At 34.8% G+C, this 12575-nt stretch overlaps 2 protein-coding genes across 2 annotated transcripts; both read left to right on the top strand.

Annotated features, from left to right (window-relative positions):
- The first annotated feature begins 375 nt into the window (after positions 1-375).
- On the top strand, positions 376-5526 carry LOC141482242 (uncharacterized). Its single transcript, XM_074175247.1, has 3 exons — positions 376-423; positions 3792-4077; positions 4325-5526. Exons 1-3 carry the CDS (start codon positions 376-378, stop codon positions 4942-4944), a joined length of 954 nt encoding a protein of 317 aa, XP_074031348.1. The 3' UTR covers positions 4945-5526.
- A 3863-nt stretch (positions 5527-9389) lies between these two features.
- Positions 9390-12498, top strand: LOC111512711 (mitochondrial inner membrane protein Mpv17). The gene is made up of 2 exons (XM_023168862.2): positions 9390-9767; positions 12032-12498. The coding sequence occupies exons 1-2, from the start codon at positions 9570-9572 to the stop codon at positions 12386-12388; spliced, it is 555 nt and encodes a 184-aa protein (XP_023024630.2). The 5' UTR covers positions 9390-9569; the 3' UTR covers positions 12389-12498.
- Positions 12499-12575: the final 77 nt, after the last annotated feature.

The raw sequence follows: 12575 nt of genomic DNA, 5'->3' as shown, positions 1-12575 counted from the left end.
TCAGTTGCTATGAAAGAGAGGACATTGGCAGATCAAGATTTTCAGATGATGTGATGCTGCAAGTTTTTCCGGGTTTTCCTGCAGCTGAAACAGCGAATGCGCCACTGGAATCAATGCTAATGCACCAATTAGTACAATGAAATTATTATTTACGAACGAAGACGGAAACGTTAAAGCTGGTATAAAAATCCACTGGATTGGGATTTGAAGGGGACGGACTTTGAACACGATTGGTTAAAATTTTCGTACAGTTGATATTAAGCAAAAATCAATACACGTGAACATGCAACATATAGTTGCCCATGAGGAAAACATGGATTTTCCAAATCTTAACCACAAATGGACATTGTTTGGCCTTGAGACTTATTTATAGACATGGCAAAAGCTAAACGAATTGGAAACTATAGCCTTCTGAAGGGTATGGTAGAATCTGACAGTATCATTGGAATACGTGGCAACAGGACCACTTTTCCTTTAAACTTCCCAGTTAAAATGCTTGCTTCAAAAATATTTTCGGTGATCTTTTTGATGACCAAACGCGTACCGTTGCATAATTGAGATGGATTCAAATTACGTAGGAGAATAATAGAGGAACACCTTTCTAGAAACAAAATTAATAATTGTATTTCAGTTCAGAACATCTTTGTACTCACAATGTGGCAATTTTGATACATAAACATTAGCTTTGCTAAAATGACGTAGTTCTGGCGACACTGGAATATTGAACAGTTAACAAACATCAGACATTTTTTCCAATTCTTCTTCATTTGTCCAAACATCACCGTAACCATGGCCTGTGAAATTTTAAATGAGATTTTCCGTTAACCGATAATTAGGGTCGATTCAATAGAATTGTTCAATGACAATGTAATTATTATCGGAATAATAAATAAATGTTTTATCGTTTCCTGATATAGCGAACTACACTGTTTATTCCATGATGTATCCTATGATTTGCCTCCCAATAACATCAACAATTACGACATAAATTTCCCCCCATTTGCCGCGAAACCACCCCAGTCAAAATAATTATCGTTTCATTTGCGAGAATAAATTAACCTATTATGGAAATCAGTATCAACATTAAATAATAAAATTTCCACAATAATTTCAAAGCATGTTACATTCGATTGATTATAGGAGCAAATACATTCCACAAATTGGTAATTAGAAAAATTGTCCTCGATACATCAATTCGGATATGAAGCGACAAATTATTCAGTTATTTTTTGTCCTTTGGGCGAATATCAATTTCATACTCGACTTGATGGGTTATTACTGATGACTAGAACTAAATGAGTTATTGATCGAATTTTTATACATAGTGGTAAAATTTCACTGAAAAATTTATTCAGTTACCACAAAAATAATTCAGGAAATAAAATCTCAAAGAAAATATTCAAAACAACTCAATTTGTGATTATTCAAAATCATGAAAGATCAAAACAACTTTTCATAGAGCTGTTGAAACGCAAAAGTCGGACCTTCATGTCACATGGCATGTCATTGAAAGAAAAGGTGAAATTGCAGGCCACCACAGCTACCAGATGTGTTTCACCTTGATTTCTTTTTATGAATATACTCTGAGAGTACACTTTATAGAAAACATACAGCGTCTCTAGGAAATTTGCGTCAATAATTGTCGACGCCTGGGAATTAAATGATGAATATACAAAATATTCATGCAAAGAATATATTTTGCATGTTCCTGCATTCTACAGTGCATTTCTTTAATGTCCCCGCCTTTTATTTTTTGAACAGGTCAACTCAAAAAATTGAAATTTGGGATAATGAAATTAATGCATGAATACTCTATTTTGAAGTGCAATTGACAAATGAAATCAAGATGGCGACTGGGCGCCATCTGGGAAAAAAATTAAATAGCTCCTGACGAATACTTCATAACCCTAGAATATGAAGTCAATATCTTCTCCTACTACAAAATGGCGGAACATTTAAAAATTTCCTGAAGACAAACACATCAATACCACATTGTAGAATAAATATTTATTGAGATATTGAGCGACAAATACACGTAAAATTTAAACGGATAATACTTTTGAAACAACCTAGTATCATTTCCATTGGGGCTGAAAAGGCAAAACGATGACCAAACGAAGTATCGGTTGATCACTAATCTCATTCAAGATTTAAAATTGAAGAGAAATCGACAATATATCATTTTCATCAGCTCACGTTGTTTATTATTTCTCTTGGCATGTTTCACAAACAGACGTAGGGTGATAAGCCAAGTAGAAATCTCCTCATCTTTGTGGCCACAACAAAGCCCGGAATCCGCATCAAAGGTAGAAGATTTAATTAATTCTGTAATATAATACGTGTATCTCTCTTCGCCTAAGTGGAAAGTTGAGAATATTTTCGTTTGTGGAAGTTTTCCACGGCATTTTCACGATGTTGGTGGGCAATGTTTTATATCGAATTCCAATATTCCCCTAACATAATACCTATGTATAAATAATACAAAGTATGAAATGGAATTTTTACAGAGAGCAGACAGAGGTTCGACAGCCATAGCTTTACACAAAAAAACATAAACGTGGAAAAACCCATGGATTTTGTAAATTCTGTAACTTGAGATGTTCTGTACTAAGGTGGAGTGGGGTAAGTGCAGAATGGTTTTTATAAAGTTAGACTTCAAACAAATAAATGTGTAACAGGAAACGTTATATCGCTGGTGAACAAAGCATTATGTAAGTATTGTATCGGAAAATTTGTTATCAGTGTCTCCGTTTTTACTTTTATACTCACATAATAACAGAAAAGTTCACTACATGCCAATAATCCGCACTTCCCCCCCAAAACGGGCAAGAGCGTACATGTCAGTTAAAAGAATAATGAAATCATATTTAAACCTCTACATAACCTCTACATAATGAATCTATATTCAACTGCTTTTCGCCATATTCCGTTATCTTGCTTGGTTTCAGAGTTGTTTTCTTTAAAAAATACAGACATCTTTTGGTGAAATTTTCAGCAAATTTTCTTTTGTACTCGTAAATAAACTGTTATGCAGTAAGTACAGAGCCGGATTAACCTTAAGGCAGAGTAGGCAACTGCCTAGGGGCCCAGGATCGACAGGGGCCCACTGCAGTCCGCAAAAAAAAGTTTTATGGATCGAAAATGATAATCAACAATACTATTTTTTTTTTCAACGCATGTAACACTTTATACATACAGAACCATTTAGTATCTAATATTAGAACTAATCTAATCCTTCGGAACGCAACTGGACTTCATTCACGTTGAGGGTGCGTTCTATAAGCTTCCGTAGCGTGATAATAATTTGTAGCGTAATGATTCCGAAACTTTCGAAATACGTTAATTACAATATGTGAGTTTTGCGATTGTAAGGAAAATTTAAGAAAGTTTTATTGTGCTCCGTGTTTGAAGACTTACGATTTTCACATACACCAAAAGTATTTAAAAAATTCGGAACGCAGCTAGTAGGCGGACTGTTTATGTCGTTTTACGCTGAGAAAATCCCCGATTCGTAGGATGCTATCAGGAGCGCTTTACGACACTGAATTGAAAAACATTTTATGCTTTGTGTTTACTCTGAATAGGAGTAGAGTATTAGTTCTTTTTATGAACACTGTCTTGAAAACTTAACGAGAGAATAAATCTTGATTATAAAACAGAATTAAATAAGGTAAGTTTAATAATTATTTGTGACATTATAATTTGACCATTATTAGGTACGAAGTTCTTTATTTTTTAAGAAATTTAACCATTTCTTTGTCATAGTTTTTCATTTACACCTTTCTTTCAAGGAACAAAATGCCCGATCAGTCCGTGAAAAAAAGCATTTGAGCGGTGCAGAAAAACGTAAAAAGCGGCTAGACCAACAAAATAAGCGTGATGAGGTATTGAAGAAGACGCACAACCTTTTCCATTTCGGATTTGTTCGTCAACCACTCGAAAATCAACCTTTTCCGAGTACGTCTGCTGCTGATCAAACCGAGAGTTCCGAGGCGGACTCAGGAGATATTCTTAGCAAGTGTTCTGAACAGGCTAACCAGTATCAAGAAACAGCTACTTCAGCAGGTGCCGAGGCAAGTGAGGCTGAGAACGACGTCCAATCACCACAACAAAACGTAGCCTATCAAGTTGTAGAATACCGGAACGACATTGGCTTGTGGCAAAATATTACCAAAGAAATACAAGATTATTGGTGTATCAGAGATTTTAACGAATGTCAACACTTTGACTGTGATTTTTCTGCTTCAAGCCGTCAATACGAAGATAGCAAAAGATGTTTTTCTCAGTCAATGTTTTTTCGTAAACATATAAGTGGTGGTAAAATGAAACGAGAGTGGCTCATGTATTCTCCATCGACTGGAAAAGTATACTGTTTACCATGTGTTCTTTTTGGTGGTGTTGAAAACCAATCACAGTTTCAAACAGGATGGAATTCAATCTCTACAGTCAAAAGTGAATGACCTAGATCAGGCTTCACATTCGAATAACCTAGAGATACAGGGTATTCCTGAAAAACGGAATGAAGATTTACTAAATATTGTGGAGAAAATAGGAGCATACATTAACTGCAATGTGACTCCTCACACAGTCGATTATGCACTTAGGGTCCAATCAAATCACAATTCTTCAAACACGACATCAAAGAATATAATTGTTAAATTTACGTCTAGGAAAGAGAGGGATCTATTTCTGATGGCGGTAAAAACCAAACGCATTAGAAACAATAATTCAGCAAAAATGTCTCTGGATGGAATTTCGGATGCATTCTACATTAATGAGCACTTAACGTTGGCTAATAAACTGTTGTATAGGGACGTCAGGGCAGCTGCCAGGGACAAGCAATTCAAGTATGTCTGGGTCAAGAACGGTGTTAGTTTTTGCAGGAAAGATGATTCATCCAGGATAATTGCTATCAAAAGTCAAGAACTCATCGAAAAAATGTAGTTTTACTTTCCTGATTTCACATAAGTCTCATTGATTATTATATCTGGTCCTCATGGATAAACTGTTAGTGTATGGCCAGAATGTAAATGGATTGCGATCTAGAACTGCTGAATTTAAACTGAATACCCTTAATATAGATGCTGATTTATACTTGATAACAGAAACAAACCTGTTCAATGGAATTTATGACTCCGAAGTTCTTGACCAATCACAATACAATATATTTCGCCGTGACCGTGAGAGTGCTAGTGCAGATCACAAGAAATTTGGTGGTGGTGTTCTAATCGGTACTAAGAAAAATCTCGAGGTTACTCATCAAATTCAGTTACAAAGTGAAGCAGAGGATATATGGATTACTATACACGAATGCGCTAACGCTACAAAAATTCATGTGTGCTGTGTTTATCTCCCACCTAGAGATGATTATGCAAGAACATCCTTCACTTCGAAACTCCAAGAGAACCTTGATGAACTTTCAGGTGACTCAATAATTATATTTGGTGATTTTAATTTTCCGTATATTAACTGGATGCCCAGTCCATGTAACACCTTTTTCATCCCAACAAATACTGATAATACTAATGATCCTCTGATTGACCTTCTCTCTTTTGGTGAATTTTCCCAATATAATTATGTGCGAAATATCGATGATAGAACATTAGATTTGGTTTTTTCAGTAAATGTTGAATTAACGGATTTGAAAATGAGTGATATTTCTTTGGTGAGGGCCGATTCTTATCATCCACCTATTGAGTTTTATATATATTACCAAGAAATGTACCCAATTAATATCAAAATTGAAAAAATTTTTAATTATAAGAAAGCAAATTATGATGAGTTGAATAATCACTTTCATAATCGCGACTGGGAACAGCTCTTTACCAACCTCTTGATTGACGAAGCGGTAACAAAGTTCTATAAAGCTCTTGAGGAAGGTACTAGATTGTATGTTCCCGAGGTTACTATTAGGAATAAGAGGTTTCCTCTATATTCCTCTATCGATACTGTTAACTGTATACAACGCAAAAACCTGATGCATAAAAAATGGAAGAAGTATGGCTATCAGTATTATTATGAGGAATTTAAAATACTCAGGCGTAGGGGCAAGAATCTAATCTTAAAAAATTACAAAGCATACATTGATAATATTCAAACAGATATCAAAGTCTGCCCGAAGAAATTTTGGAAATACGCGTCAAGTTGTCGAAATGGTGTAGGTATTCCTAATAAATTGAATTTTAATGATACCATTGCAGATAACGCCAAAGATATTTGTATACTTTTTGCCAACTACTTTCGTTCTGTTTATAGTCCATATCAACAATCTTATAATTTCTCCGCGCATCTTAGCAACAACAATTTGATTCATTCTATCCATTTCACTCCTGAATTAGTGCTTGGAAAAATGAACACATTAGACGTCAATAAAGGTGCAGAAATCGACGGCTATCCATCGTATTTTGTTAAAAATTGTGCAGTCAGTCTATGCCACCCACTCTGTAAACTTTTCAATACATATATTCAGTCTGGTATCTTCCCAAAGATTTGGAAAACGGCTCTTCTCATCCCGATATATAAAAACTCAGGCAGTAGAATAAAAACTCAGGCAGTAGAAATCTAGTCAATAACTATCGGGGTATAAGTAAACTCTCTATTTTCAGTAAAGTATTTGAAAGCATAGTTTATGATTCACTATTTTATAGTTTAAAGACCTCACTCTATGACATTCAACATTGTTTCTTCGCTAAACATTACATCGAAACAAATTTAGTCATTTACACCGAATATATCTCGAGTGCACTGGACAGCCGTGAACAAGTTGATTCACTGTATACTGATTTCAGCAAGGCTTTTGACAAGGTTGATCATAACATACTCATGTCGAAACTTGCTGGAATTGGTGTACAGGGCGATCTTCTTAGGTGGCTGTGCTCTTATGTATTTAATCGTAGTCAACTTGTTAGCATCAATGGATTCAAGTCGACGCCCTTCGTGGTTACCTCAGGGGTACCTCAGGGCTCACACCTGGGTACACTGTTGTTTTTAGTATTCATAAATGACATACAGTCTTGTTTCCTTTATTCTAATATTTTGTTATATGCGGACGACTTGAAAATATTTTAAAAAATTACCTCTATAAGAGACTGTTTAAAAATTCAGGAAGACCTTGCTAGATTTGTAATATATTGTGATATGAATAAGCTGAAACTCAACGTGGAAAAATGTACATGTATTTCGTTTTATAGAAATCATTCACCCATATTGCTTCTGTATTTGTTGAATAGTATTGCATTAGTAGAATATATCAAGGACCTTGGAGTATACTTTGACACAAAATTGAATTTCAATCGCCATGTCATAAATAGAAGCAACAGAACACTGGGTTTCTTCAATAGAATGTGCAGAGACTTCAACAACGAAGCCGCTATTAAAACTATCTATTATGCATTTGTTTATAGCAAGTTGAATTTCGCTAGCATTATATGGAATCCTTGCTATAATACATTCAAGTTGCGTTTAGAACGACTGCAAAATAGGTTTGTTAGACATCTTCATTACCGAATCACTAATGTCTATGTAACTCACGGTATTAATCAAATCCGTAACTATTATAACATTCAGCCTCTAGAACAACGGAGAATCACTTCGGATCTAGTGTTTGGCTATAAAATTTTAACGAATCTTATTGACTCGCCTGAGTTGATAGCAATGATGTCCTTTCATGTACCCCAGAGAAACACAAGGAATACATATTTATTAGCTACTTCCACATATAACACCAATGTGGGGAAAAACTCTCCAATAAATAGAATTACAGACTCATTCAACAGATACTGTTCCAATTTGGACGTTTTCTTCATGTCCTTACAAATGTATAAAAGTAACATAAGGAAAATATTCAATTTTTAATCATTTATGTTTTAGATTAAGCATTTAGATCATTTACCTGTTGAACGCCAGTTTAGTTAGCACAATCTGTATTTTAGTGGATACTTGTTTGGGTTCTTTTACCTGTGTGTCCCGAATTTAGAATAAATAAATAAATGAATAAAATAAATAAATAAAAATCCCATGAGAATACAGAAACGCACCGAGAATGTGTACAGACCCTGATTAGTGTACGGCGTTGTCGAGGCCGAATTGACACTTCTATGGAAATGCATACAACAAAGAAAAAGAATTTGGTTAAATGTTTTACAAAGGGTGGTGTCAGTCATAAAATTTTCAGCATCCCGTGGACTAGCATTTCGTGGCAATGACGAAATTCTTAGTTCCCAGCATAATGGCAATTATTTGGGTATTTTAGAATTACTCGCGGAGTATGATCCCTTCCTTAGTTCTCATTTGGCCAAATATGATAATGTCGGAAAAGGAAGACAGTCGTATTTGTCTTCTACGATTTGCGAGGAACTTATTGAAATATTGGGGAGCAAGGTTTTAAAACATATTATAGATGAAATTATAATGGCAAAATATTTTTCACCGAGCGTCGACTCAACGCCTGATATATCCCATACAGATCAGTTGACTGTAATTCTGAGATACGTTGCATCAAATGGAGAAGTAGCAGAACGTTTTCTTACATTTATTCCTATTGCAAGTCACAAAGGGGAAGAACTAGCTACTACAGTTTTAAATTTTTTATATCAAAATAACATTGATATAAAAAATACAAGAGGTCAGTCTTACGACAATGCAGCAAATATGTCTGGCTGTTACAATGGTCTACAGGCACATATTAAAAAATAAATCCCCTCGTCTCACTACGTCCCATGTGCAGCGCACTCGTTGAATTTGGTTGGAGTACGTGCTGCGGAGAGCTGCGTTGGAGCAATCTCATTCTTCGGATTTGTACAAGAAGTGTACAACTTTTTTTCGGCATCAACTCATCGCTGGGCAATTATGCTCTAGAGTCTCGAAACACAAGATGAAACTAAACAATCGTCGTCTTTAGTTCCAAAAAAAGTGTCTGACACAAGGTGGTGTGCACGAGCCGATGCGACCAAGGCCTTGTCAAAAGGTTATAAGAGTTTTCAGAAAGCTCGGCCCAAAAATGGAATTAAATCGTGAACATTTTCGTACGATCATTTTTTACAACTTTCGACGTGGATCTTGTCTGATGTCATTGTAAAATATAATCTAGGAGTTCAATGAATTTATTTATATAATAATCTATGTATTTTCATGTTGTCACCATAAAATAAAAATTATTTTCAAAGAATCAAAACTCCAAATTTGGTTCACCATACAAAAACTCATCGTCAAGCTTACACGACGAGCCTGTTATCGCCCTGGTTACGCCATTGGTATTATTTTGTGTACTGTCTGATGGAGAGAAAATTACGACCCGCCCTGTAAATGAAATTCCTGTAGAGAGTTTAAAGTTTGCGTTACTTGATTGATAATCACAACCTACGAAATAAAACAAATAAATCATTTAAATCGCATGGAGTACTTTGATCTCCTCGTAACAACTGCCTTATTTAAAATCACGATGGCAGTGACTGACCTTAAAATATATACGTTCCACGCGATTTTGTGAAATTTCTCGTCTAATAATAGATAAAGAATGTCGATAATATGTTAATTTTTTCTATGCCTTCACTACTATTGAACTATTGAACATGAGTAAAAGCGGTGGACTCCTGAATATATACAGGGCGTTCGCGAAAAGACATATGGTTCTGAATCAATCACTGCGATCAGGAGTTTTGATTGGTTCAGGCGATTTCATATCTCAGACATGCATTGAGAAAAAAAAACTCGGTGATGTTGACTTTGGCAGGACTTGTAGAGTTTTTGCAGTAGGTGCAATGTTGGTGGTGAGTAGATACTATGTGATATTTCATAGGCGACAGAATGAATGACGGAAATAAGAGGGAGCAAACATATAAAGAGTTACTCGAAATTATGATAATTTTCTTTGAGTAATCAAGGAAAAGTTGATAAAAATCATATGATTTGTTAATATACAGTGCATTTCTTTAATGCCCCTCTTTTTTTGAACAGGTCAACTCAAAAAATTGAAATTTAGGATGATGAAATGAATGCATGAATACTTTATTTTGAAGTAAAATTGACAGATGAAACGTCAAGATGGCGACTGGGCGCCATCTGGAAAAAAAATTAATGGAAAGGGGGTCTTGTGACACATCATTTTGAAGCTCCTGACGAATACTTCACAACTCTAGAATATGAAGTCAATATCTTCACCTACTACAAAATGGCGGAACGTTTAATAATTTCCTGAAGACAAACACATTAATATCGATATTTCTAGAAATATTCCTTTTTATCTGTCATATGGCAATTTCAATAACCTAATAAGGTTTGTTGAGTTATTTTTTGTTTATAAAAACGAAAAAAAATGTCAGTACGACAATGAACATCATTGTTCAGTTAGAAATTTCTCATTAAGTTTTCGGTTTTACTAGTGTACCACGTCAACAATCTCTAAAATGGTCAATTCTCGTCCATTGAAAACAAAAAATTGAAGCGATTTTTATTTACGGTGCGACGCGTAACTTTCACCAGACCGAAAGGTTTTTCAATGAACGTTTTCCGAATCGTCCTATCTGTAGAAAATATTTGAGGGAACTTGTATCCAAATTTACAACTACCGGCCCCCAGGTCATCCGTCCATTCCGGAAGAAAAGCAAGTTCAAATAATTGGTAAGATGGTAGTAAATCCTGAACATTTTACTTATTCCGTCGCAAATGTTTGTAAGGTGTCTCCGTCTACTATGTGGAGACTTTTGAAGAGGAATAGGTATCATCCATACAGAATTAAAATCAGTAGTTGAATGTCAGTGTTTTCACGCAATTATCAAAAGTTCCGCCATTTTGTAGTAGGTGAAGATACTAACTTCATATTCTAGTATTCGTCAGGAGCTTCAAATTGATGTGTCACAAGACCCCCCTTTCCATTTAATTTTTTTCCCAGATGGCGTCCAGTCGCCATCTTGAAAGTTTCATCTGTCAATTTCACTTCAGAATAAAGTATTCATGCATAAATTTCATTGTCCCAAATTTCAATTTTTTGAGTTGACCCGTTCAAAAAATAAAGGGGGGGACATTAAAGAAATGCACTGAATAAATAACTCACAATAGTTTGAATAAACGAGGAAAACTCAATAAAATTATTTCTGGGCGTTTCTTTCAGTTCATGTGTGACAAGATTATTATTATTATATAATTCATGAAAATGATAATGGTAAATTGTGATAATGGTAAATTGTAAATAATTACAGTCCAAATGATATTATGATAAAAATAGATTGTGTGATTAAAATGCACATTGTTTTTACTTTACTGAGTGATATCTAGGAAAATCGTGTTATATGTTGTTTTTTTTTTTATAAAATAACACTATCTGACACGAATGCAACAATTTTTTTAGTCAAAATTCCTCAATTTTGGAACGAACTTCAAGAAAAATGGCCAACACAATCTCTTGCTAATTGATTGTGAGAGAAAGGTGAACTGATACTGACTCAGAAATTTGCTTTTTTTATAATTTGAATTAAAAATTTCAGTTGTTAAGGTCAAGGTTGCTGTTTTTGTTGGAAGGGGTACATTATTCAAGCTGGATAAACAGATTTTTTCGGACCAGTCCTGGTTTATTCAAGTGAATACACGTTATTGAAAAGCCATCCTTTTTCTTGTTGATTTTCTTATTTCTACAAACACAATGGATTATTATATCATATCCTCATAGTCAAAATCGTTATGTACTTATGTTTGGAACCTTTGGTGTGGTCATGAATATTACTGGAGTTTTTTCATAACACCAAACCGTTATTTCAACACCTCGACACGTGTTTCGATCACCAAGTGATCATCTTCAAGAGAAATATCGAACAGTATGATCTTCCTCTTGAAGATGATCACTTGGTGAATATTAAATTTATTTAATCTCCCACTTGAAAACGACCACTTAGTTATTGAACCACGTGTTGAGGTATTAAAAATAACGGTTTGGTGTTGGGATACCAGCAATATTCAAAACTGTTATGACCAAACTATTACTTTTTGGATGTATGTTCACATGAAATTTTGATAAAAATTACAAATTATGATATTCCAGGGTCCCCATGTATCCGGCTGGTACATCATACTTTCGAAAATGTTTGGAACATCCGGACCTGTAAGCGCTTTTCAAAAAATCGCAGCAGATCAATTGATGTTCGCTCCATACATCTTAGCAGTTACCATGGCTGGCATCAACACTTTGGAAGGCCACGGTTGGGAGTTCACTAAAGAACAAATGAACTTGAAGTACACAGACATTCTGTTGACCGGTTATAAACTTTGGCCGGCAGTGCAGCTGATAAATTTCAACTTCGTTCCTGTAAAGTATCAAGTTTTGGTTGTTCAGTGTGTGGGTGTCATGTGGAATACGTTTTTGTGTTGGAAAGCCCACCAAGGAGTGAACAAAATATAATGTATTTATATATTTATTTATTAGAAAAATGTTGGCTGATTGCATTTCGGGTGTTTAACATATGTTTTTGCACTTCATAAGAAATTAAACAATTTTTATCTTCAAAATAATGTGGGCCATCAGTTTTTTTTGCCAACTGTCACTCTTATTTTGCAACCATGTACATTTGTAAAAATATCATAAATTT

This window comes from Leptinotarsa decemlineata, unplaced genomic scaffold, assembly GCF_025532065.1.
Source record: "Leptinotarsa decemlineata unplaced genomic scaffold, Ldec_3_MD MMD2_tig00000882_RagTag_RagTag, whole genome shotgun sequence".
Lineage (NCBI taxonomy): Eukaryota > Metazoa > Arthropoda > Insecta > Coleoptera > Chrysomelidae > Leptinotarsa > Leptinotarsa decemlineata.
This window is presented reverse-complemented; position numbering and strand designations above follow the sequence as displayed.

Excerpts from the sequence above, each read along its gene's own strand:
- LOC141482242 (XM_074175247.1), top strand. The coding sequence starts at position 376 with ATGGCAAAAGCTAAACGAATTGGAAACTATAGCCTTCTGAAGGGTATG. Across the intron at positions 424-3,791 it reads ATAGCCTTCTGAAGGGTATG|GAACAAAATGCCCGATCAGT; the intron begins GTAGAATCTGAC and ends CTTTCTTTCAAG. Across the intron at positions 4,078-4,324 it reads TTCAGCAGGTGCCGAGGCAA|GAAACGAGAGTGGCTCATGT; the intron begins GTGAGGCTGAGA and ends TGGTGGTAAAAT.
- LOC111512711 (XM_023168862.2), top strand. The coding sequence starts at position 9,570 with ATGAGTAAAAGCGGTGGACTCCTGAATATATACAGGGCGTTCGCGAAA. Across the intron at positions 9,768-12,031 it reads CAGTAGGTGCAATGTTGGTG|GGTCCCCATGTATCCGGCTG; the intron begins GTGAGTAGATAC and ends ATGATATTCCAG.